We start from the raw sequence: 27,935 nt of genomic DNA, 5'->3' as shown, positions 1-27,935 counted from the left end.
TCACTCCCGTCAACCCGATCAGGATCTGATCCATTTCACCCTGTCAACCCCATCAGGATCTGATCCACCTCACCCCCGTGAACCCGATCAGGATCTGATCCACCTCAGCCGCGTCAAACCGATCAGGATCTGATCCATTTCACCCCCGTCAACCCGATCAGGATCTGATCCACCTCACCCCCGTCAACCCGATCAGGATGTGATCCATTTCACCCTGTCAACCCGCTCAGGATCTGATCCATTTCACCCCCGTCAACCTACTCAGGATCTGACCCATTTTATCTCGTCAACCCGATCAGGATCTGATCCACCTCACCCCCGTCAACCCGATCAGGATGTGATCTATTTCACCCTGTCAACCCGCTCAGGATCTTATCCATTTCACCTCCGTCAACCCGCTCAGGATCTGATCCATTTAACCCCCGTCAACCGGATCAGAATCTGATCCACCTCACCCTGTCAACCGGCTCAGAATCTGATCACCTCACTCCCGTCAACCCGATCAGGATCTGATCCATTTCACCCTGTCAACCCCATCAGGATCTGATCCACCTCACCCCCGTGAACCCGATCAGGATCTGATCCACCTCAGCCCCGTCAAACCGATCAGGATCTGATCCATTTCACCCCCGTCAACCCGATCAGGATCTGATCCACCTCACCCCCGTCAACCCGATCAGGATGTGATCTATTTCACCCTGTCAACCCGCTCAGGATCTTATCCACTTCACCCCCGTCAACCCGATAAGAATCTGATCCATTTCACCCCCGTCAACCCGATCAGGATATGATCCACCTCACCCCCATCAACCCGATCAGGATCTGATCCATTTCACCCCCGTCAACCCCATCAGGATCTGATCCACCTCACCCCCGTCAACCCGATTAGGATCTGATCCACCTCACACCCATCAACCCGATCAGAATCTGATGCAACTCACCCCCATTAACCCGATCAGGATCTGATCCATCTCACCCCCGTCAACCCGATCAGGATCTGATCCATTTCACCCTATCAACCCACTCAGGATCTGATCCTCCTCACCCCCGTCAACCCGATCAGGATCTGATCCATTTCACCCCCGTCAACCCACTCAGGATCTGATCCATTTCACCCCCGTCAACCTGCTCAGGATCTGATCCATTTCACCCCGTCAACCCGCTCAGGATCTGATCCATTTCACCCCCGTCAACCGGATCAGGATCTGATCCACCTCACACCCGTCAACCTGCTCAGATCTGATCCACCTCACCCCCGTCAACCCGATCAGGATCTGATCCACTTGACCCCGTCAACCAGCTCAGGATCTGATCCATTTCACCCTGTCAACCCGATCACGATCTGATCCACCTCACCCCCGTCAACCCGATCAGGATCTGATCCATTGCACCCTGTCAACCCGCTCAGGATCTGATCCATTTCACCCCCGTCAACCTGCTCAGGATCTGATCCATTTTATCTCGTCAACCCGATCAGGATCTGATCCACCTCACCCCCGTCAACCCGATCAGGATGTGATCTATATCACCCTGTCAACCCGCTCAGGATCTTATCCACTTCACCCCCGTCAACCCGATAAGAATCTGATCCATTTCACCCCCGTCAACCTGATCAGGATATGATCCACCTCAACCCCATCAACCCGATCAGGATCTGATCCATTTCACCCCCGTCAACCCACTCAGGATCTGATCCATTTCACCCCCGTCAACCTGTTCAGGATCTGATCCACCTCACCCCCGTCAACCCGATCAGGATCTGATCCATTTCACCCCCGTCAACCGGATCAGGATCTGATCCACCTCACCCTGTCAACTGGCTCAGGATCTGATCCATTTCACCACCGTCAACTCGATCAGGATCTGATCGACCTCACCCCCGTCAACCTGCTCAGATCTGATCCACCTCACCCCCGTCAACCCGATCAGGATCTGATCCACTTGACCCCGTCAACCAGCTCAGGATCTGATCCATTTCACCCTGTCAACCCGATCACGATCTGATCCACCTCACCCCCGTCAACCCGATCAGGATCTGATCCATTTCACCCTGTCAACCCGCTCAGGATCTGATCCATTTCACCCCCGTCAACCTGCTCAGGATCTGATCCATTTTATCTCGTCAACCCGACCAGGATCTGATCCACCTCACCCCCGTCAACCCGATCAGGATGTGATCTATAATACCCTGTCAACCCGCTCAGGATCTTATCCACTTCACCCCCGTCAACCCGATCAGGATCTGATCCATTTCACCTTGTCAACCCCATCAGGATCTGATCCACCTTACCCCCGTGAACCCGATCAGGATCTGATCCACCTCAGCCCCGTCAAACCGATCAGGATCTGATCCATTTCACCCCCGTCAACCCGATCAGGATCTGATCCACATCACCCCCGTCAACCTGCTCAGGATCTGATCCATCTCACCCCCGTCAACCCGCTCAGGTTCTGATCTATTTCACCCTGTCAACCCACTCAGAATCTGATCCATTTCACCCCCGTCAACCTGCTCAGGATCTGATCCATTTCATCCCGTCAACCCGATCAGGATCTGATCCACCTCACTCCCGTCAACCCGATCAGAATCTGATCCATATCACCCCTGTCAACCCGATCAGGATCTGATCCATTTCATCCCCGTCAACCCGATCAGGATCTGATCCACCTCACCCCCGTCAACCCGATCAGGATGAGATCTATTTCACCCTGTCAACCCGCTTAGGATCTTATCCACTTCACCCCCGTCAACCCGATAAGAATCTGATCCATTTCACCCCCGTCAACCCGATCAGGATATGATCCACCTCACCCCCATCAACCCGATCAGGATCTGATCCATTTCAACCCCGTCAACCCCATCAGGATCTGATCCACCTCACCCCCGTCAACCCGATTAGGATCTGATCCACCTCACACCCATCAACCCGATCAGAATCTGATGCACCTCACCCCCATAAACCCGATCAGGATCTGATCCACCTCACGCCCGTCAACCCGATCAGGATCTGATCCATTACACCACCGTCAACCCGATCAGGATCTGATCCATCTCACCCCCGTCAACCCGATCAGGATCTGATCCATTTCACCCCCGTCAACCCGCTCATGATCTGATCCATTTCACCCTGTCAACCCACTCAGGATCTGATCCTCCTCACCCCCGTCAACCCGATCAGGATCTGATCCACCTCACCCCCGTCAACCCGCTCAGGATCTTATCCACTTCACCCCCGTCAACCCGATAAGAATCTGATCCATTTCACCCCCGTCAACCCGATCAGGATATGATCCACCTCACCCCTATCAACCCGATCAGGATCTGATCCATTTCACCCCCGTCAACCCGATCAGGATCTGATCCACCTCACCCCCGTCAACCCGATCAGGATCTGATCCACCTCACACCCACCAACCCGATCAGAATCTAATGCACCTCACCCCCATAAACCCGATCAGGATCTGATCCACCTCACGCCCGTCAACCCGATCAGGATCTGATCCATTACACCACCGTCAACCCAATCAGGATCTGATCCATCTCACCCCCGTCAACCCGATCAGGATCTGATCCATTTCACCCCCGTCAACCCGCTCAGGATCTGATCCATTTCACCCTGTCAACCCACTCAGGATCTGATCCTCCTCACCCCCGTCAACCAGAGCAGGATCTGATCCACCTCACCCCCGTCAACCCGATCAGAATCTGATCCATTTCACCCCTGTCAACCCGCTCAGGATCTTATCCATTTCACCCTGTCAACCCACTCAGGATCTGATCCTCCTCACCCCCGTCAACCCGATCAGGATCTGATCAACCTCACCCCCGTCAACCCGATCAGGACCGATCCATTTCACCTCCGTCAACCCGCTCAGGATCTGATCCATTTCACCCCCGTCACCGGATCAGGATCTGATCCACCTCACCCTGCCAACCGGCTCAGGACCTGATCCACCTCACCCCCGATACCTGATCAGGATCTGATCCATTTCACCCTGTCAACCCGATCAGGATCTGATCCACCTCACCCCCGTCAACCCGATCAGGATCTGATCCACCTCAGCCCCGTCAAACCGATCAGGATCTGATCCATTTCACCCCCGTCAACCTGCTCAGGATCTGATCCATTTCATCCCGTCAACCCGATCAGGATCTGATCCACCTCACTCCCGTCAACCCGCTCAGGATCTGATCCATTTCACCCTGTCAACCCGATCATGATCTGATCCACCTCACCCCCATCAACCCGATCAGGATCTGATCCATTTCATCCCCGTCAACCTGCTCAGGATCTGATCCACCTCACCCCCGTCAACCCGCTCAGGATCTGATCCACCTCACCCCTGTAAACCCACTCAGGATCTGATCCACCTCACTCCCGTCTATCCGATCAGGATCTGATCCATTTCACCCTGTCAACCCGCTCAGGATCTGATCCAGTTCATCCCCGTCAACCCGATCAGGATCTGATCTATTTCACCCTGTCCACCCGATCAGGATCTGATCCATCTCACCCCGTCAACCCGATCAGGATCTGATCCATTTCACCCCCGTCAACCCGATCAGGATCTGATCCATTTCACCCTGTCAACCCGCTCAGGATCTGATCCAGTTCATCCCCGTCAACCCGATCAGGATCTGATCTATTTCACCCTGTCCACCCGATCAGGATCTGATCCATCTCACCCCGTCAACCCGATCAGGATCTGATCCATTTCACCCCCGTCAACCCGATCAGGATCTGATCCATTTAACCCTGTCAACCCCATCAGGATCTGATCCACCTCACCCAGTCAACCAGCTCAGGATCTGATCCATTTCACCCTCGTCAGCACGATCAGGATCTGATCCATTTTACCCCCGTCAACCCCATCAGGATCTGGTCCATTTCACCCCCCTCAACGCCATCAGGATCTGCTCCATTTCACCCTGTCAACCCTATCAGGATCTGGTCCATTTCACCCCCCTCAACGCCATCAGGATCTGCTCCATTTCACCCTGTCAACCTGCTCAGGATCTGGTCCATTTTATCCCCATCAACCCGCTCAGCATTAACCGTGTCAAATGTCTGTCCTCTGGCCAATCTTGCAAAAAGGTTCATCAGTGAGTGTAAGACATTGTACAGCCATAAGAGCTGGGTAAATGGCTACCTTGAAGTCTCCAAAAAGCCTTAAAGACCCATCCCTTTCTAGGATGGGAACTGCTGGAGTTGCCTATTCACTTACACACACTGTTTCCAGTACCTTACTCTGGACCAGTCTTTCCAATTCAGCCTCTGCCTTTGGTTTGAGGGTGTACAGAGCAGATGTTGTCTTTAGGCAATTGAGTGCTGTGTCTGGCACAACAGACAGCTTAATAGTGATTCTCTTCTGATGCCCAGATCTCCATTTACCTCTGCATCTTTCTTCAATACCTCTTGTAGACCAGTGCTCCCACCAGCCAAGTGCACTTCGTGCCGATTGAGATTGAGCTGCTTCGACCACGAGCGTCCCAGGAGCGCTGGATAACTATCCTTAACAATGCAGATCCTTTCTTAATATTGGATGAATGACAACATGTAGCCCCATCACAACCATCCTACTTGGGCTGTGAACTCCTTTCTTGTCCACCACTTTAGATAGAACTGGGTCAATGCCTGTGTGCTCCTGAACTTGCAGCACAGTTATCAGGGCTGTAGGTACTTACTTGAAGTAAAAGATCTCTCATCCTTAACAATGTACAGTATTAATCTCCACTGTAACATTTATCACTCGCCTCACTGCACCAGCCTCACCAGTGTAGTCTTTAAAGTCAACCTTGCCCCTTCTGGGGTGAGATGCTGCAATTTCTCCTTGTAAATTGTCTCTGACACCAGCGATGCTGCAGTACCCATGTCCGCCTGTAGCCTCATCCAACCCCGGGCTCACCCAATAGCTGCCGTTGTGTCCCGAAACAGATAAAACATGCAAAACTTCTTCAACCACAGACTGAGAGTCACTCAGTCTATTCTCAGTAATGTTTCATCTTGTTCACATGTTTCTTTTTGTTTTTCCAAAAGTCTTTTTTCTTTATTATAGTGTTTTTGGTTGACAATGTCTTTTTACTTTTACCGACATGTTCAATGTGTCCCTCCTTGCCAGGACGTTGGCAGTCTTAATCCTTATACAAGCATTCTTTTGCCAGATGCCAGTTTTGGCACAATAAAAAGTCAGTAATTACTTTATGAACTTAAGAAGATAATTGGGCTTTTTTAGCTGCCATCTCCATAGATGTACCCTCTCAATTACCTTCTGTAATGTGAATCTGTCTACTGTAAGCAAACATTTTCCAATGACCTCACTAAGCAGACCATGCACAAGCATTTCACGTAACGTGCCATTCAGCAACTGCCCAAAATTACAGTGTTCAGGCAATTGCTTCAGCATCTCCACAACCTGTGAAATAGACTCGCCTTCCTTTTGATTCTTCTTGTGAAATCTAAACCTCTCAACTGCACCAGCAGCCTCCAAGTTTGGAGGTGAAAAGTAAAGGTGACCTCCCTGCTGGAGGAGGGACCTTTAAAAAGCACCATTTCACGGTCGTTTTTCTCGGAGCCTGAACAGTGGCCATTTGGAGTTTGGATTCATTAGCAAGGTCACACAAAAATAAGGCAGGGGCAAGTGGAATGGACATTGTTGGAGAGGGACAGTGTTAGAGAGGGGAGACTTTTGGCTTGGGCGGCAACAGGCATGGGTGACGTAAGTGCACTGAGCTGCAGCTCAGAGAACATGTTAAAGAGCTGGTGCCGTACTTAATGACCTTCGGCTCATACGGGGGACCAGGTAGATGCTAGATAGGAGCTACAGGAGGTAGCCACCCCGAGGTTGCAGGAGGTAAGAAAATAGGCAACTGTCAGGAGAGAAAGGGATATAGACCCCTGGTAACAGAGTACCTCTTTGGCCATTCCCCTCAATAATGAATGTACTGCTTTGGATATTTTTTGGGGAAAAATCAAACCGGGGGGTGGGGGAGCTAGTGCTGAGTCTGGCATTATGGCCCTAAAGGGAAGGGGTCAGAGGAGGAGTCCATTGTTAAAGGAGTAGATAGGAGAGTCTGTGGATGCAATAGACAGACCCAGATGGTATGTTGCCTCCCAGGTGCCAGGGTCAGGGATTTCTCAGATCATGTCCATGATGTTCTAAAGGGGGAGTGCAAGCAGCCAGATGTCTTGCTACATGTTGGTACCAATGTCATAGGAAGGAAAATAGAATTTAAAGAGCTAGGTAGGAAACTGAAAAGCGGGATCTCCGGCGAACAATCTCTGAATTGCTGCCTGTGCCATGTGCCTTTAAGGGCAAGAATAGGATGATTTGGCAGATGAATGAGTGGCTGAGGAACTGCTGAAAGGAGCAGGGTTTCAGATTTATGCATCATTAGGATCGCTTCTGGGGAAGGTATGACCTGTACAAAAGGGACAGGCTGCACCTGAACCTGAGGGGGGACCAATATCCTTGTGGACAGGTTTGCTGGAGATGTTAGCAAGGGTTTAAACTAATCTGGCAGGGAGATGGGAACCAGTCTGATAGAGCTGAGGATAGGGATGTTGGTTTACAAGCAGAGGTAATGTGTAGTAAAACTGTAGGACTATTGGAAGGACAGGCAGATGATAGGGCAAAATTGCAGTCAGTGGGATGGGTTGCAGTGTAAAAGAGCACAAGGTTGAAAAGGGTGGCAAGTACAGGACTGAAGGTGTCTATTTGAATGCACGTAGTATAAGAAATAAGGTAGGTGATCTTGTAGCTCAGTTAAAGATTGGTTGATTTAGGACCGAGATTAGGAAAAACTTCTTCACACAGAGAGTGGTGAATCTGTGGAATTTTCTGCCACAGGAAACAGTTGAGGCCAGCTCATTGGCTATATTTAAGAGGGAGTTAGATATGGCCCTTGTGGCTAATGGGATCAGGGGGTATGGAGAGAAGGCAGGTACAGGGTTCTGAGTTGGATGATCAGCCATGATCATAATAAATGGCGATGCAGGCTCGAAGGGCCGAATGGCCTACTCCTCCACCTATTTTCTATGTTTCAATGTTTCTATGTTTCTATGTTTCTATGTTTCTATTACATTGTGGGTATCATGGAGTCATGGCTGAAAGATGTTTGTAATTGGGAGTTTAATATCCGAAGATACACAATCTATCCAAAGGACAGTCAGGTGAGGAGAGAAGGAGAGGCTCTGCTGGTAAAAAATGAAATCAAATCTTTAGGAAGAGGTGACAGGGGATCGGAACATGTAGAATCCTTGTGGATCGAGCAAGGGTAAGAAAACCCTGATAGGAGTATTTACAGGCCTCCAAACAGTAGCTAGGATGTGATCTACAAATTATATTAGTCATGGGGGGATTTCAATATGCAGATGGATTAGGAAAATCAAGTTGATGATGAATCCCTATAGAGAGAATTTTCGCACAACAGGTGGTGAGTAATGGAATGTGCTGTCAGAGGAAGTTGCTGAGGCTGATAGAGCATAGAGACATATAGAAACATAAATATGTAGATACATATATACATAGAGACATATAGAAACATAAATACGTAGATACATATATACATAGAGACATAGAAACATAAATACGTAGATACATATATACATAGAGACATATAGAAACATAAATACCTAGATACATATATACATAGAGACATATAGAAACATAAATACGTAGATACATATATACATAGAGACATAGAAACATAAATACGTAGATACATATATACATAGAGACATATAGAAACATAAATACCTAGATACATATATACATAGAGACATAGAAACATAAATACCTAGATACATATATACATAGAGACATAGAAACATAAATACGTAGATACATATACACATAGAGACATATAGAAACATAAATACCTAGATACATATATACATAGAGACATAGAAACATAAATACGTAGATACATATACACATAGAGACATAGAAACATAAATACGTAGATACATATACACATAGAGACATAGAAACATAAATACGTAGATACATATATACATAGAGACATAGAAACATAAATACGTAGATACATATATACATAGAGACATAGATATAGATACAATGTTAACATTTAAGAAGCCCAGGGGTAAGTACAGGGAGAAGTCTCTCTCTCTCTATCTCTCTCTCTATCTCTCTCTCTCTATCTCTATCTCTATCTGTCTCTCTCTCTATCTATCTCTCTCTCTCTCTATCTCTATCTCTATCTGTCTCTCTCTCTATCTCTAACTCTATCTCTCTCTCTCTATCTCTCTCTCTCTATCTCTCTATCTCTATCTCTATCTCTATCTGTCTCTCTCTCTATCTCTCTCTCCCTATCTCTCTCTCTATCTCTCTATCTCTATCTCTCTCTCTATCTCTATCTCTATCTGTCTCTCTCTCTATCTCTAACTCTATCTCTCTATCTCTCTATCTCTATCTCTCTCTCTCTCTATCTCTATCTCTATCTCTCTATCTCTCTCTATCTCTCTCTCTATCTCTCTATCTCTCTCTCTATCTGTCTCTCTCTATCTCTCTTTCCCTATCTCTCTCTCTCTATCTCTCTATCTATCTCTATCTCTATCTCTCTCTCTATCTCTATCTCTCTATCTCTCTCTCTCTCTCTCTCTCTCTCTCTCTCTCTCTCTCTCTCTCTCTCTCTCTCTCTCTCTCTCTCTCTCTCTCATATATATTCATATATATATCTCCATATTGCTAATATAGATATCAGTCAGCAGAGGTCCCAGCACTGAGCCCGGTGATACACCATTGGACACACACCTCCAATCAGTGAAGTATTCTCCCACCACTAATTTCTGGCTCCTGTCACCAAGCCAGTTTTGGATTAGTCAGTTTGCTTTGGATCCCAAGTGCTTCAGCTTCCTGGAATAGCCTATCATTCAGGACCTTGTCAAATACTTATCTCAGCATCAATCAGAATCGTGTTTATTATCACTGATTTTGTTGTTTTTGTGGCAGCAGTTCAGTGCAAGAAATAAAAAGTTACTATAAGTCATAATATATAAAATGTAAATAGTGCAAAAGGGAATTAGTGAGGTCGTGTTCTTGGGTTTATGGACAATTCAGAAATCTGATGGCAGAGGGGAAGCTGTTCCTAAAACACTGAGTGTGTGTCTTCAGGCTCCTGTACCTCCTCCCTGATGGTGGCAATGAGAAGAGGGCATGTCCTGGGTGGTTAGAGTCCTAAATGCCAAATGCCATCTTCTTCACGGGCTGATTTTGAACATGTTGTCAATAGCGGGAGGGTTGTGCCTGTGATGGAGCTGGCTCAACCCACACCCCTGCAGCTTCTTGTGACCATAAGACACAGGAGCAGAATTAGGCCATTCAGCCCATCAAGTCTGCTCTGCCATTCCATCATGGCTGATCTCAGATCCCACTCAACCCTGCCTTCTTGCCATATCCTTTGATGCCCTGACCGAACAGGAAACTATCAACTTCCGCCTTAAATATATCCACGGAGTTGGCCTCCACCACAGTCTGTGGCAGAGCATTCCACAGATTCACTACTCTCTGGCTAAAAAAATCCTCCTTAAAGGTCATCACTCAATTTTGAGGCTGCGTCTTCTAGTTCTGGAGACACCCACCAGAGGAAACATCCTCTCCACATGCACCCTATCTAGTCCTTTCAACATTCAGTAGGTTTCAGTAAGATCCACACCACTTACCCACCACCACCCACCCTCAGTATTCTTCTAAATTCCAGTGAGTACAGGCCCAAAGCTGCCAAATACTCCTCATATGTTAACCCTTTCATTCCCAGAATCATCCTCGTGAACCTCCTCTGTATTCTCCCCAGTGACAACACATCCTTTCTGAGATATGGGGCCCAAAACTGTTGACAGTACTCCAAGTGCGGCCTGACCAGTGTCTAATAAAACCTCAGCATTATCTCCTTGCTTTTATATTCTATTCCTCTTGAAATAAATGTTAACATCGCATTTGCCTCCTTTACCACAGACTCAACCTGTAAATTATCCTTCTGGGAGTCTTGCATGAGGACTCCTAAGCCACTCTGCACCTCTGACGTTTGAACCTTCTCTCCATTTAGATAATAGTCAGCTCCAATTTGTCTAAATCCTGCTGCAATCATGTTGCTTTGTCAGCACTACCTAACCCACCACCTATCTTCGTATCATCCACAGACTTTGCCACAAAGCCATCAGTTCCGTTATTCAAATTGACAAACAATGTGAAAAGTACCGGTCCCAATGCTGACCCCTGAGGAACACCACTAGTCACCAGCAGCCAACCAGAAAAGGCCCCCTTTATTCCCACTCTCTGCCTCCTGCCTGTCAGCCATTCCTCTATCCACACCGGCATCTTTCCTGTAACACCATAGGATTTTATCTTGTTAAGCAGCCTCATGTGCGGCACCGTATCAAATGCCTTCTGAAAATCCAAGTAAATGACATCCACTGCCTCTCCTTTGTCCACCCTGCCTGTTACTTCCTCGAAGAATTCTAACAAATTTGTCAGTCAAGATTTCCCTTCACAGAAACCATGCTAACTTTGACTTAGTTTATCATTAGTCTCCAAGTAACCCAAAACCTCATCCTTAATAATGGACTCCAACACTTTCCCAACCACTGAGGTTAGGCTAACTGGCCTATAATTTCCTTTCTTTTGTCTTTCTCTCTTCTTAAAGAGTGGAGTGATATTTGCAATCTTCCAGTCCTCCAGGACCATGCTAGATCAAGTGATTCTTGAAAGATCATGATCAATACATCCATTATCTCTTCAGCAACCTCTCTCAGGACTCTGGGATGTAGTCCATCTAGTCCAGGTGACTTATCCACCTTTGAGCTTGCCTTGCACTTTTTCCTTTATAATAACAATGGCACTCACTCCTACTTCCTGACACTCACGGTCCTCTGCAACACTGAGAGTGTCTTCCACTGTCAAGGCTGATGCAAAGTACCCATTAAGTTCATCTGCCATTTCTTTGTTCCCCATTACTACCTCACCAGCATCATTCTTCAGTGGTCTAAAAACAACTCTCACCTCCCTTTCACTCTTTACATACAGAAAATATTTTTAATATCCTGCTTTATATTATTGGCTAGTTTGCCCTCATATTTCATCTTTTCCATTTTTATAGCTTTTTTGGTTGCCTTTTGTTGGATTTTAAAAGATTCCCAATCATCCAACTTCCCACTCACTTTTGCTACCTTATATGTCCTTTCCTTAGTTTTTATGCTGTCTTTAACTTCCCTTGTCAGCCATGGTGGCCTAACCCTACCATTTGAGAACAACTTCTTCTGTGGGACGTGTCTATCCTGCACCTTGTGAACTATACCCAGAAACTTCAGCCATCTCTGCTCTACAACATCCCTGCCAGTATCCTCCTCCAATCTACCTTGGCAAGCTCCTCTCTCATGCCTTGGTAATTTCCTTTATTCCATTGTGATACTGATACATCTGACTTAGGCTTCTCCCTCTCAAATTTCAGTATGAATTCAATCATATTATGATCACAGCCTCCTAAGGGTTCCTTTACATTAAGCTCCCTGATAAGATTTGGGTTTTTACACAACACCCAGTCTAAGATATCCTTTCCCCGAGTAGGCTCAAGCACAGGCTGCTCTAAAAAGCAATCTTGTAGGCATTCAACAAATTCCCTCTCGCGATCTGACACCAACCTAATATTCACAACCCCCTTGCATATTGAAGTCCCTCATTGCAATTGTGACATTACCCTTATTAAATGCCTTTTCCAGCTCCCTTTGCATCTCAACCCTACATCTTGGTTACAATTTGGAGGCCTATATATGATTCCCATAATGTTTTTCTTTACTCTTGCTGTTTCTTAACTCCACACACAAATATTCAACATTCTCTGACCCTATGTCACCTCTTTCTAAAGATGTAGTTCTATCTCTTACAAACACAGCCACACCACTGCCTGTGCCTTCCTGCCTGTCCTTTCAATACAAAGTATATCCTTTGATATTAACCTCCCAACTGTGGTCTTCTTTCAACCACCACTCAGTTGATGCCTGCAACATTATACCGAGCAGTCCTGGGCTTTGGAGCATCCACATCAGGCTGTTATGAAACCCATCAGAATGCTCTCCATGATACATCTGGAGAAATTTGCAAGTCTTTGGTGACATGCTGAATCTCCTCAAACTGCTGGTACATGCTGCTGTGCTGTTAAGACTACCGTAGGTACACCGTGGATAAAAATGTCCTGCAGAGGTCACCACCTTCAGAGTGTGTTCTGCTGGCAGTTCTTTCTTTGTTAGCTTCTCACCAGCAAATCCCAAATGTTAAAGACTCCTCTGTCATAGTTCTTGCATTCCATGTACCTTTTCTAACCCTTAGGGAAATTTAAGACACATAGATGAACGAAGAATTTTAGGCTTGTGCAGGAGGGAAGTATTACATTGATCATGGAGGAGAACATAGAACACTATAGCATAGTACAGGCCTTCACCCCACAATAATGTGCTGACCTTTCAAACTACTCTAAGATCAATATAAACTACATCGCCTTACTTTTTCTATCATTCACATTCCACACATCCACCACAGTTAAACTCTGACATTCCCCTCCAATTCCTTTCCTCCATTCATTTTAAAATTATTCCTCTCATTAGCCATTTCTGCCTTGGGAAAAAGTCTCTGGCTATCCTGATTATAAAGAATGCAAAAAAAAATCTTAAGAAAGAAATTAGAAAAGCTAAAAGAAGATTTAGCAAGTAAGGCGAAAATAAATCCATAGGGTTTCTACAGTTATATTAATAGCAAAAAGATAGTGAGGGATAAAATTGGTCCCTTAGAGAATCAGAGTGGATGGCTATGTGCGGAGCCAAAAGAAACGGGAGAGATTTTGAGCAATTTCTTTTCTTCAGTATTCACTAAGGAGAAGGATATTGAATTGTGTAAGGTAAAGGAAACAAGAAGGGTAGTTATGGAAAGTATGACGATTAAAGAAAAGGAAGTACTGACGCTTTTAAGGAATATAAAAGTGGATAAGTCTCCGGGTCCGGACAAGATATTCCCTAGGACCTTGAAGAAAGTTAGTGTGGAAATAGCAGGGGCTCTGACAGAAATATTTCAAATGCCATTAGAAACAGGGATGGTGCCGGAGGATTGACGTATTGCTCATGTGGTTCCATTGTTTAAAAAGGGTTCTAAGAGTAAACCTAGCAATTATCGGCCTGTGAGTTTGACGTCAGTGGTGGGTAAATTGACGGGAAGTATTCTTAGAGATGGTATATATAATTACCTGAATAGACAGGGTCTGATTCGGAACAGTCAACATGGATTTGTGCGTGGAAGGTCATGTTTGACAAATCTTTTTGAATTTTTTGATGAGGTTACTAGGAAAGTTGACGAGGGTAAAGCAGTGGATGTTGTCTATATGGACTTCAGTAAGGCCTTTGACAAGGCTCCACAGGAAAGGTTAGTTAGGAAGGTTCAATCGTTAGGCATTAATATGGAAATAGTAAAATAGATTCAGCAGTGGCTGGATGGGAGACACCAGAGAGTAGTGGTGGATAACTGTGTGTCAGATTGGAGGACAGTGACTCGTGGTGTGTCTCAGGGATCTGTAATGGGTCCAATGTTGTTTGTCATATATATAAATGATCTGGATGATGGGGTGGTAAATTGGATTAGTAAGTATGCAGATGATGCTAAGATAGGTGGCGTTGTGGATGATGAGGTGGGTTTTCAAAGCTTGCAGAGAGATTTAGGCGAGTTAGAAGAGTGGGCTGAAAGATGGCAGATGGAGTTTAGTGCTGAAAAATGTGAGGTGCTACATTTTGTAGGACTAATCAAAATAGGACATACATGGTAAATGGTAGGGCATTGAAGAATGCTGTAGAGCAAAAGGATCTAGGAATAATGGTGCATAGTTCCCTGAAGGTGGAATCTCATGTGGATAGTGTGGTGAAGAAAGCTTTTGGTATGCTAGCCTTTATTAATCAGAGCATTGAGTATAGGAACATACATCAAAGTTGCTGGTGAACGCAGCAGGCCAGGATAGATGCTGCCTGGCCTGCTGCGTTCACCAGCAACTTTGATGTATGTTGCTTGAATTTCCAGCATCTGCAGAATTCCTGTTGATTGAGTATAGGAGTTGGGATGTAATGTTGAAATTGTATAAGGCATTGGTAAGGCCAAATTTGGTGTATTGTATGCAGTTCTGGTCACCGAATTATAGGAAAGATGTCAATAGAATTGAGAGAGTACAGAGGAGGTTTACTAAAATATTGCCTGGGTTTCATCTCCTAAGTTACAGAGAAAGGTTGAACAAGTTAGGTCTTTGTTCTTAGGAGCGTAGAAGGTTGAGGGGGGACTTGATAGAGGTGATTAAAAATATGAGGGGGATTGATAGAGTTGACATGGATAGGCTTTTTCCATTGATAATGGGGGAGATTCAAAGAAGAGGACATGAGTTGAGAGTTAAAGGACAAAAGTTTATGGGTAACATGAGGGGGAACTTCTTTACTCAGAGAGTGGTAGCTGTGTGGAACGAGCTTCCAGCAGAAGTGGTTGAGGCAGGTTCGATGTTGACGTTTAAAGTTAAATTGGATAGATATATGGACAGGAAGGGAATGGAGGGTTATGGACCGAGTGCAGGTCGGTGGGACTAGGTGAGAGTAGGAGTTCAGCATGGACTAGAAGGGCCGAGATGGCCTGTTTCCGTGCTGTAATTGTTATAAGGTTATATGGTTATATCCTCTTGATCGAGGTCTCATCACTTACATTTCAATCAAGTCTTGAAGTCAATCGTCTGACTAATGAAGCCAAACACATCATATGCCTTCTTAACAATCCTATCAACCTGCGCAGCTATTTTGTGGGATGTCTGGATGTAGTCCCCAAAATCCCTCTTTTTCCATATTGTTAAGGTACTGCTATTAACCCCGTATTCTGCCTTCCAAAGTGAATCACTTCACTTTTTTCCTGATTGAACTCCATCTGCCACCTCTCAGCTCAGCTCTGCATCTTGTCAATGTCCCGTTGCAATCTACAACAACCCTCCACACTTTCCACAATTCCACCAATCTGCAAACTTACTAATCACCCTTCCACTTCCTCACCTAAGTCATTTATAAAAATCACAAAGAGCAGGGGTCCCAGAACAGATCCCTGCAGAACATCACTGGTCACCAATGTCCAAGCAGAAAATGCTCCACCTGCTGTGACCTTCTGCCTCCTATGGGAAGGCCAATTCTGTATCCACCCAGCCAAGTTTCCCTGGGTCCCATGTCCCCTGACTTTCTGAATGAGCCTGCCATGGAGAACTTTCTCAAAGCACCTTACTAAAATCCATATACACCACATCCACTGCTCTACCTTCATCAATGTGCTTTGTCACACCCTCAAAGAATTCAGTCAGGCTCATAAGACTTGACCTAGCCCTTACAAAGCCATGCTAACTATCCCTAATCAGACTTTGCTTCTCCAAATCCTGTCTCTAAGAATCTTCCCCAATAATTTGCCCACCACTGACGTAAGACTCACAGGTCTATAATTCCCAGGGTTATCCCTTCCCTCTTTCTTGAACAAAGGAACAACATTTACCACCCTCTGATCAACTAGTACCACTAGTAAGGATGTAAAAGTCATCACCAAAGGTGCAGCAAACCCTGATCCTGCTTCCCGTGGTAACCTGGGGCATATCCCACTGGTCCCCACGGACTTATCTACTCTAATGGCTATCAAAGGTTCCAGTATGTCTTCTTTCTTAACATATCAGTCGTTTTTTCTTTGCCCTCACAAACATCAAGGTCCCTTTCACTGGTGAATATTGAAGCAAAGTACTCATTAAGGACCTCTCCTACCTCCAGGCATATGTTTCCTCCTCCATCCCTGACCAGTCCTACCCTCATTCTTGTCATTCTCCTGTATTTTATTTATGTGTAGAACACCTTGGGATTTCCCTTTATCCTACTTGACAAGGCCTTCACATAGCCCCTTCTCGCTCTCCTAAGTCCATTCTTAGATCCTTCGTGGCTGCCTTGTAACTCTCTAGAGCTCTGTCCGATCCTTAAGTAAGCTTCTTTCTTTCTCTTGACTAGAAGTTCCACATCTCTTGTTTATTCACTCTGCTAACCTTTCCCTACCTCAATGGAGAAACCTATCCACAACCCCATGCAAGTGCTCCCTAAATATACATAGAGCCTCCACATTTCCATCCGCATTTCCATGAGTACATCTGTTGCCAATTTATGCTCCCAACTCCTGACCAATAGCGTCATAATGCCCCCACCCCCCATGATTAAATACTTTCCATACCATCTGCTTCTATCCCTCTCCGAGACTATGGTAAAGGTCAGGGATTTGTGGTCACTGTCTCTGAAATGGTCGAACAACATAATGGGCTGAAGAGCCTTGACGTTCTTAGTTCTAACCTAGTTTAAGTGCTTCATTGACCTGAAAATGTCCGATGCACGACCTCTCACTGGAGAAGTGGCAATCTTGCATGATGCAGTTGAAGACAGGGGTAGGTTCCATTGGCAGACACAGCTACATGGTGAGGTGACAGGTGGGAGAGCTCATGGACATAGTTTGATGTTTGGAAGTGACCATCAGTGCTGACCCTATAGTGACAGTGTGAGCATTCTCTCGTGGAGTCATGACTGTACCTCCATCCTCGCCTTCTACACCCCACAGGCCATCCCAAATAGAATGTCTACATTTGGCCTTTGTCTTTACCCCTGATGGATCCCAGCAGCTCAACACTGTGGTGTCCATATACTGGCTTCAGTCACTCTGCTTACTTTCGGAGATGGGTCAGAGCTGGAGGGAATTCTGACACCATTGCAACAGTGTGGGAAGCCTGGTTTCCCTGGGCAGCAGTGCAAGACTGTGCAGTAAGCTCTGGAACTGATTTCAACAGGAATCCTGGCCAATATCTTCCGTGAACATGCCAGCAGCCCAACCAGAGACCGGAAGTGGTGCATCTTGGACGGTCCAGTGGATGCAGTTTGGGTGGAGAACATGAATACAGTCCTTGATGACAATAAAAAGGTAATGGGCACCGGACCACAGCCTGTGTTCTGGCAGATGAATTCACCAAGTCAGCCCAGGTCCCACCAGTACAGAGGGCAGACTCTTTAATATCTTAAACCAGAACTCTACTGAACTTACTAAAATAACATACAATATTTCCTGAATTTGAATATTTTGAACTTTCACATAATCTGCTCCTAGGCTGGTGTACTATTTAATTCAGAATTGATACAATGTACTGTAATTAACAAGTGTATTCCATTCTTATAGCTAATGTAAAACATGGATTTTATAGTTTACTGTTAATAAAATATTCTTCAGGATTGGTGTTGAATCAGGTTTGATTGTGGTAGCCAGTCTCTGATTGGAAGATTGTACGAGGAAGTATATTGTATACATTTCTCTGGCATTAAATGTACTTATTGAGATGCATTTTTGTGCCCCACAGCTCTGCTTGATGAGTGGAGAGATCATTCAGATGAGCAGCCAGCAGAATATAATCTTTGAAGTTCTGGACCTGGAGCAAGCATCGCCCGCCACAGTCAGCAGGTAGGTACAGTCAGCAGATGGGTACAGTCAGCAGGTGGGTACAGTCAGCAGGTAGGTACAGTCAGCAGATGGGTACAGTCAGCAGGTGGGTGCAGTCAGCATGTAGGTACAGTCAGCAGGTGGGTACAGACAGCAGGTGGGTACAGTCAGCAGGTAGGTACAGTCAGCAGGTGGGTACAGTCAGCAGGTGGGTCAGTCAGGAGGTATGTACAGTCAGCAGGTGGGTACAGACAGCAGGTGGGTACAGACAGCAGGTGGGTACAGTCAGCAGGCCCACACAAGTATGAATAATCATGGGTTCATCACTCACCAATGAAAGACACATCCACATTGTGCATTAGGTTGGGATGTTCTTGGGGTTTGTGATGATATGGCTGGTGTGAAGAGATTTTCATGATGAAACCTGCTTGCCCAGAGATCACATTTATATCGGCACCAGTCCTGATGAAGGGTCTCGGCCTGAAACATTGCCTGTTTATTCCTCTCCATAGATGCTGCCTGAGCTGCTGAGTTCCTCCAGCATTTTGTATGTGGTGCTCTGGATTTCCAGCATCTGCAGAATCTCATGTATTTTTCATTTATGTTGTCCCTCTAATATGGTCCTGCTCCATGTTCCCAAACCAAATCTGACTTAGGAAAAGGTTAAACTCTTTCCCAAGGAAGGCATTAAGGGGAGGGTCAAGATGGTGAGTTTGCCGGCAGAACCAGAAAGACTGGGCAATGGGCGCTGACGTTATAGCCCCAGTGAAGGAGCATTGCACCTCAGGGTGGTGGACAGGGAAGAGTGATGGTACCTTGGGATCAGGTACAATCCCTCATCAGACTGGACACTGCACAGTAAGTTCAGCCTTCCGAGACAAAGCTCTTCTGCTCAAATGACTCTTGACTCCTTCACCTCATTGTCTTCACGAGTTACAATATGAAGCCACCATTTTCTAAGCAGCAGGCGACTGTAATGTTCAGTTTGCCTAGAGGCTCTTTGTAGATGGCTCAATTCATCTGGGTTCGACTCATTCCCCAACAAGCCTGTGAGAGGGTGTGAGGTGGCATTAGATGCCGTAGGTATAGAGCAACTCCTGGCTTCTCTGTGTAGGGCCACAGGGGTCAATGTCAAAGGAGACAGGTTGATTGTCCAATGGCAATCCTACACTCTGCATACTTTGAGCAATACGCTTAATGGCCAAAGAGCCAACCAAACCAGTCAACCCTTCCCTCCCGTTGTAAGCTGACTGGGTAAGAGAGGTTCATGTTTGAAGGTGAATGAGTCGGGTAGAGGGTCGGATGTCTAGGAACTGATTTAACAGTCAAACAGAAGAGTCTGACTCAGGAAGCATCTCCTTCATTTTCTTTGAATAGGTGTGGGATGATTTACATGGAGGCTATGAATCTGGGTTGGGAGCCTTTGGTGCGGTCCTGGCTGACAGCCAACCTGCCCCCACAGCTGACACCAGACCAGAGGCAGACAGTGCAGGTAGGTGTCAGGCGACTCGCCTCTGTTCTGCCAAGCTGTAATGACATCCAGACCTGGCTGCCGTGCGGCGTGGAAGCCTACGTGGGCAGTGCACTCATTCTGAACCTGTTGCTCCACCCTCCCAGGCACTGTGCGACTGGCTGCTGCCACCGTGTCTGCATTTTGTTGAGAAGAGGTGTAACCTGGTCCTCCAGACCTCCGCCATGCACCTCATCATCTCCACGCTGAAAATCTACGAGAGCCTGCTCTTGGAAATCAGGTCAGGAGTTTGGGACAGTTACGTGGAATGATAAATCTGGCTGGAGATTGACTGCACTTATCCAGCAGTGGGACAGTGTTTAACACCCTCTCTCCCCAGACCCTCCTTCTCTTCCTCCCTCTCTCCCCAATCCCCCCTCCCTCTCTCCCCAATCCCTCCCTCTCTAACCCAATCCCTCCTTCCCTCCTTCTCTTCCTCCCTCTCTAACCCAATCCCTCCCTCCCTCCTTCTCTTCCTTCCTCTCTCCCCAATCCCTCCCTTCTTCTCTTCCTCCCTCTCTCCCACTCACTTTCCACCCCATCTCTGTTCTAAATTTTAATGAATGTTCTGTCCAGTGAGAAATGAAGCCTCCGACATTAATCCATCTAGGTGGAATTGGATTTAAAAGATACTTTTTCATGTTTCCAAACTGAGCAGTAAGTCTGGCGTGGGAGTTAGCAACAGGATAGGAATTTCGAATCACTAATAAAGACATGGAAAGTGAATGATAAAACAAGCAAGAGCCCTTTGTAAGTGACTGTACAAGATACAAGGACAGCAGGAACAGCACTGGGAGGGTTGTGATGCTTTTGAAGAGATAGAGAGGGAGGGAGTGAGGCTGGGGAGTAAACTACTAATCAGGGACCATAACACAGGGGAACTCAGACATGAGGGAGGCTCATCCACTGAATCTGTATGCGTTGAACTTAAAAATAATAGCAGTGAAATCACTCGATCAATCTGATAGGATTATACTAGAGACCCATCGGGACATTGAGGAGCAGATATGTAGGCAGATGAGGGAACAGTATTAATACTGTTTTTGCGAGTGACTTCAGAACTTCCCCAATGTGGAGGATAAATGCGTGGCTGAGGGATTGGAGCAGGGGGCAGGGATTCAAGTTTTTGGATCATTGGGACCTCTTTTGGCGCAGGTGTGACCTGTACAAAAAGGACGGGTTACACTTAAATCCTCGGGGGACCAATATCCTGGCAGGGAGATTAGCGGGGGCTACTGAGGTGACTTTAAACTAGAATGGTTGGGGGGTGGGAATCAAATTAAAGCGGCTAGGTGTGAGGAGGTTAGTTCACAACAGAGGGATGGGAACCAGTGCAGAGAGACAGAGGGGTGTAAAGTGAGCGTAGAAGCAAAAAGTACAAAGGGGAAAAGTAAAAGTGGCAGGCCGACAAATCCAGGGCAAGCATTAAAAAGGGCTAAGAGAGTTGTAAAAGAGTGCCTGAAGGCTTTATGTGTCAATGCAAGGAGCATTCGTAATAAGGTGGATGAATTGAAAGTGCAGATTGTTATTAATGATTATGATATAGTTGGGATCACAGAGACATGGCTCCAGGGTGACCAGGGATGGGAGCTCAACGTTCAGGGATATTCAATATTCAGGAGGGATAGACACGAAGGAAGGGGAGGTGGGGTGGCGTTGCTGGTTAAAAAAGAGATTAACGCAATAGAAAGGAAGGACATAAGCCGGGAAGATGTGGAATCGATATGGGTAGAGCTGCGTAACACTAAGGGGCAGAAGACGCTGGTGGGAGTTGTGTACAGGCCACCTAACAGTAGTAGTGAGGTCGGAGATGGTATTAAACAGGAAATTAGAAATGTGTGCAATAAAGGAACAGCAGTTATAATGGGTGACTTCAATCTACATGTAGACTGGGTGAACCAAATTGGTAAAGGTGCTGAGGAAGAGGATTTCTTGGAATGTATGCGGGATGGTTTTTTGAACCAACATGTCGAGGAACCGACTAGAGAGCAGGCTATTCTGGACTGGGTTTTGAGCAATGAGGAAGGGTTAATTAGCGATCTTGTCGTGAGAGGCCCCTTGGGTAAGAGTGACCATAATATGGTGGAATTCTTCATTAACATGGAGAGTGACGTAGTTAATTCAGAAACAAAGGTTCTGAACTTAAAGAGGGGTAACTTTGAAGGTATGAGACATGAATTAGCTAAGATAGACTGGCAAATGACACTTCAAGGATTGACGGTGGATATGCAATGGCAGGCATTTAAAGGTTGCATGGATGAACTACAACAATTGTTCATCCCAGTTTGGCAAAAGAATAAATCAAGGAAGGTAGTGCACCCGTGGCTGACAAGAGAAATTAGGGATAGTATCAATTCCAAAGAAGTAGCATACAAATTAGCCAGAGAAAGTGGCTCACCTGAGGACTGGGAGAAATTCAGAGTTCAGCAGAGGAGGACAAAGGGCTTAATTAGGAAGGGGAAAAAAGATTATGAGAGAAAACTGGCAGAGAACATAAAAACGGACTGTAAAAGCTTTTATAGATATGTAAAAAGGAAAAGACTGATAAAGACAAATGTAGGTCCCCTGCAAACAGAAACAGGTGAATTGATTATGGGGAGCAAGGACATGGCAGACCAATTGAATAATTACTTTGGTTCTGTCTTCACTAAGGAGGACATAAATAATCTTCCAGAAATAGTAAGGGACAGAGGGTCCAGTGAGATGGAGGAACTGAGCGAAATACATGTTAGTAGGGAAGTGGTGTTAGGTAAATTGAAGGGATTGAAGGCAGATAAATCCCCAGGGCCAGATGGTCTGCATCCCAGAGTGCTTAAGGAAGTGGCCCAAGAAATAGTGGATGCATTAGTGATAATTTTTCAAAACTCGTTAGATTCTGGACTAGTTCCTGAGGATTGGAGGGTGGCTAATGTAACCCCACTTTTTAAAAAAGGAGGGAGAGAGAAACCGGGGAATTATAGGCCGGTTAGCCTAACGTCGGTGGTGGGGAAACTGCTGGAGTCAGTTATCAAGGATGTGATAACAGCACATTTGGAAAGCGGTGAAATGATCGGACAAAGTCAGCATGGATTTGTGAAAGGAAAATCATGTCTGACGAATCTCATAGAATTTTTTGAGGATGTAACTAGTAGAGTGGATAGGGGAGAACCAGTGGATGTGGTATATTTGGATTTTCAAAAGGCTTTTGACAAGGTCCCACATAGGAGATTAGTGTGCAAACTTAAAGCACACGGTATTGGGGGTAAGGTATTGGTGTGGGTGGAGAATTGGTTAGCAGACAGGAAGCAAAGAGTGGGAATAAACGGGACCTTTTCAGAATGGCAGGCGGTGACTAGTGGGGTACCGCAAGGCTCAGTGCTAGGACCCCAGTTGTTTACAATATATATTAATGACTTGGATGAGGGAATTAAATGCAGCATCTCCAAGTTTGCGGATGACACGAAGCTGGGTGGCAGTGTTAGCAGTGAGGAGGATGCTAAGAGGATGCAGGGTGACTTGGATAGGTTGGGTGAGTGGGCAAACTCATGGCAGATGCAATTTAATGTGGATAAATGTGAAGTTATCCACTTTGGTGGCAAAAATAGGAAAACAGATTATTATCTGAATGGTGGCCGATTAGGAAAAGGGGAGGTGCAACGAGACCTGGGTGTCATTATACACCAGTCATTGAAAGTGGGCATGCAGGTACAGCAGGCGGTGAAAAAGGCGAACGGTATGCTGGCATTTATAGCGAGAGGATTCGAGTACAGGAGCAGGGAGGTACTACTGCAGTTGTACAAGGCCTTGGTGAGACCACACCTGGAGTATTGTGTGCAGTTTTGGTCCCCTAATCTGAGGAAAGACATCTTTGCCATAGAGGGAGTACAAAGAAGGTTCACCAGATTGATTCCTGGGATGGCAGGTCTTTCATATGAAGAAAGACTGGATGAACTGGGCTTGTACTCGTTGGAATTTAGAAGATTGAGGGGGGATCTGATTGAAACGTATAAGATCCTAAAGGGATTGGACAGGCTAGATGCAGGAAGATTGTTCCCGATGTTGGGGAGGTCTAGAACGAGGGGTCACAGTTTGAGGATAGAGGGGAAGCCTTTTAGGACCGAGGTTAGGAAAAACTTCTTCACACAGAGAGTGGTGAATCTGTGGAATTCTCTGCCACAGCAAACTGTTGAGGCCAGTTCATTAGCTATGTTTAAAAGGAAGTTAGATATGGCCCTTGTGGCTACAGGGGTCAGGGGGTATGGAGGGAAGGCTGGGTTCTGAGTTGGATGATCAGCCATGATCATAATAAATGGCGGTGCAGGCTCGAAGGGCCGAATGGCCTACTCCTGCACCTATTTTCTATGTTTCTATGTTTCTATGTAAACTGATACCTCATAGTACAAGAGGTTGAGACAAAGCAGATTTTGTGAGATGCATCCAGGTAGGTTTCTTAAGTCAGTGTGTGGGTAATATCAACTAGGAGGGGGCATTCTGGGCTTGCTACTGAGAAATGAGCTTGGTCAAGTGACATTGAGGGAAAAATCATCACAACCCCTTAAGTTTTATGATGGCTCTGAACAAGAAGAGGTATGGACATTCTGGGAGAGTGTTGAATTGAAGCAAAGTCTCAGAATATTAAGCAGGAACAAGGGAGAGTTCATTGGGAACAGCTGATCTGTGGAGGGTGTTTGAAGACCCACAGCACAGAGTACAGGACAGGACAAGACAAGTATTTCCCAAGAAGATGGAGGGACAAGGATGGCAAGGTTAAGATTACAAGAGGAATGGTGAATTTAGTCAAGAAGAACTGGAAGTGTATGTAAGGTTTAGGAAGCTAAAATCAAACAGAGTCCTTAAGGATTATAAAGAAGCCAGAAAAGAACCAAACAAGGGAATTAGGAAACCTAGGAGGGTTCATGAAAAATCCTTTGTAAGTAGGATTAAAAAGAACCCTGAGACATTTTATACATATGTGCTTCAATATGTGTGGTCTTATGGAGAACGAGGATAATGAGGGAGAGGGCAAGACCACTCGACGATAAAGGAGGGAACATGTACACAAAGGTGGAGGAAGTGGGTGAGGTCCTAAATGAGTACTTTGGAACAAAATTCCAAAGGGAAGGACGTGGAGGAAATGAAATCAGTGTTGAACATGCTAATATGCTGGGGTATTTTGAGATTAAGTGAGAGGTAGCATTGGGGTCACTTGAAGAATATTAAGGTGGATTAGTTCCCAGGGCCTGAAGGGGATATGTCATTCATTATTGAGATGAGATTGCTGGGGCCCTGGCCAAGACCTTCATGTCCTCTCTAGCTGAAGATGAGATCTTGGAGGACTGGAAAATAGCTAAGGTTGAATAGAACCAATCCCAGTAACTATAGACCAGTGAGCCTCACATCATAGGCAGGGAACCTATTGGAGAGGATTCTCAGGGATAGGATTTATGAGTATTGGAAAACCATGGCCTAATTAGGGATGGTCAACATGGTTTTGTGCAGGGCAATCAAGTCCTACTAATTTGCTTAAATTTTTGAGGAGGTGGTGAAGGTAGAGCTGTGCATGTTGTGTATATTGATTTCAGCAAGGCCTTTAACAAGGTGCCATGTGGTTGGCACGTCCAGAAGATAAAGATGTCTGGGATCCACAGTGACTTGACAATTTGGATTCAGAATTGTCTTGCTAGTCGATACACAAGGTAATGGCCGATGGGACTTAATCTGGCTGGAGGTCTGTGTTTCGTGGCGTTCCACAGGGATCAGTACTTGGAGCTCTGTCGTTTATATATAGCATACATTGGATGAAAATGTGAATGGATGGCTTTGCAAGTTCGTAGGCAATACAAGGATTGGTGGCATTGTGGATGGTATAGAAGATTGTGAAAGAATACAATGAGACATGGATCTGTTACAGAAGTGAGTGTTGAAAGAGCAGATGGAGTTTAATTGGCTGAGATACGAGGTTTTGCACTTTACGATATCATTTTTTACACAGAGAGTGGTGGGTGTCTGGAATGTGCCATATAGGGTGGCGGAGGAGGAGGTATGATCGAGGTAGACCCATGTGCTGCAGAGGGTGGAGGAGGAGGAGGTATGATCGAGGTAGACCCATGTGCTGCAGAGGGTGGCGGAGGAGGAGGTATGATCGAGGTAGACCCATGTGCCGTATGGGGTGGAGGAGGAGGAGGTATGATCGAGGTAGACCATGTGCTGCAGAGGGTGGCGGAGGAGGAGGTATGATCGAGGTAGACCCATGTGCCGTATGGGGTGGAGGAGGAGGAGGTATGATCGAGGTAGACCATGTGCTGCAGAGGGTGGAGGAGGAGGAGGTATGATCGAGGTAGACCCATGTGCTGCAGAGGGTGGAGGAGGAGGAGGTATGATCGAGGTAGACCCATGTGCTGCAGAGGGTGGTGGAGGAGGAGGTATGATCGAGGTAGACCCATGTGCCGTATGGGGTGGAGGAGGAGGAGGTATGATCGAGGTAGGCCCATGTGCTGCAGAGGGTGGTGGAGGAGGAGGTATGATCGAGGTAGACCCATGTGCTGCAGAGGGTGGTGGAGGAGGAGGTATGATCGAGGTAGGCCCATGTGCTGCAGAGGGTGGTGGAGGAGGAGGTATGATCGAGGTAGACCCATGTGCTGCAGAGGGTGGAGGAGGAGGAGGTATGATCGAGGTAGACCCATGAAGGACATGAATGTGCAGACAGAAGGGATTAGTTTAATTACTTTGACACAACATCGTGAGCTGAGGAGGTTGATTTTCTGCTGTACTGTTCTATGTTCCCTGTTCTAAGAGTGTTAGTGAAATGAAATTACATGTAGATTACACGTTGAGATTACATGTAGGATTGATAAAGGATGTTGTATATGTGTACTTTCACAAGGCCTTTGACAAGGTACCACACATGAGGCTCTTTACCAAGTGAAGGTACTACAGGAAAGTTACGGGCATGGTTAGAGCATTGGCTGATTGGTAGGAGGCAGCGAGCGGGAGTAAAAGGATCCTTCTCTGGTTGGCTGCCAGTGACCAGTGATGTTCCGCAAGGGTCGGTGTTGGGACCACTTCTTTTTATACTGTATATCGATGATTTCGATGATGGAATCGATGGCTTTATTGCCAAGTTTTCAGATGATACGAAAATTGGTGGAGGGGCAGGTAGTGTTGCGGAAACAGGTAGGCTGCAGAAGGACTTAGACAGATTGGGAGAATGGGCAAGAAAGTGGCAAATGAAATACAATGTTGGAAAATGCATGGTCATGCACTTTGGTAGAATAAATAAATGTGCATCTTATTTTTTAAACAGGAAGAAAATCTAAAAATCTGAGATGCAAAGGGACTTGGAGTCCTTGTGCAGAACACCCTGAAGGGTAACTTGCAGGTGGAGTCGGTGGTGAGGAAGGCAAATGCCGTGTTAGCATTCATTTCAAGAGGTCTAGAATACAACAGTAGGGATGTGATGCTGAGGCTTTATAAGGCACTGGTGAGGCCTCACCTTGGGCATTGGGCTCCGAATCTAAGAAAAGATGTGCTGGCATTGGAGAGGGTTTAGAGCAGGCTCACAAGGATGATTCCGGGAATGAAAGGGTCGAAGAGGAGCGTTTGAAGCTCTGGGTCTGTACTCACTGGAATTTAGAAGGATGGGGCAGGGGGGATCTCATTGAAACCTTTCAAATGTTGAAAGACCGAGACAGAGTAGACGTGAAAAGGATGGTTCCCATGATGAAGAGTCTAGGACAAGAGGGCACAGCCTCAGGATAGAGGGGCATCCATTTAAAACAGAGATGCGAAGAAATTCCTTTAGCCAGTGGATGGGGAGTTTGTGGAATTTGTTACCACAGGCAGCCGTGGAAGCCAGGTCATTGGGTGTATTTAAAGCAGAGCTTGATAGGCTCTTGATTGAACACGCCATCAAAGGTTACAAGAAGGAGCCAGG

At 46.1% G+C, this 27,935-nt stretch overlaps 1 protein-coding gene across 1 annotated transcript in view; it reads left to right on the top strand.

Annotated features, from left to right (window-relative positions):
• LOC134359584 (dynein axonemal heavy chain 3-like) overlaps positions 1-27,935 on the top strand; it is a 542,314-nt gene that overhangs the window by 253,618 nt on the left and 260,761 nt on the right. Inside the window, exons 30-33 of the mRNA XM_063073083.1 lie at positions 17,873-18,003; positions 18,434-18,534; positions 19,891-20,005; positions 20,131-20,264. Of these exons, the coding sequence (XP_062929153.1) occupies positions 17,873-18,003; positions 18,434-18,534; positions 19,891-20,005; positions 20,131-20,264 (481 nt within the window). The remainder of the gene's footprint in view (positions 1-17,872; positions 18,004-18,433; positions 18,535-19,890; positions 20,006-20,130; positions 20,265-27,935) is intronic.

Source organism: Mobula hypostoma, chromosome 20, assembly GCF_963921235.1.
Source record: "Mobula hypostoma chromosome 20, sMobHyp1.1, whole genome shotgun sequence".
Classification (NCBI taxonomy): Eukaryota; Metazoa; Chordata; class Chondrichthyes; order Myliobatiformes; family Myliobatidae; genus Mobula; species Mobula hypostoma.
The sequence above is the reverse complement of the archived record's forward strand: the minus strand, read 5'-3'. Positions and strand labels throughout refer to the sequence as shown.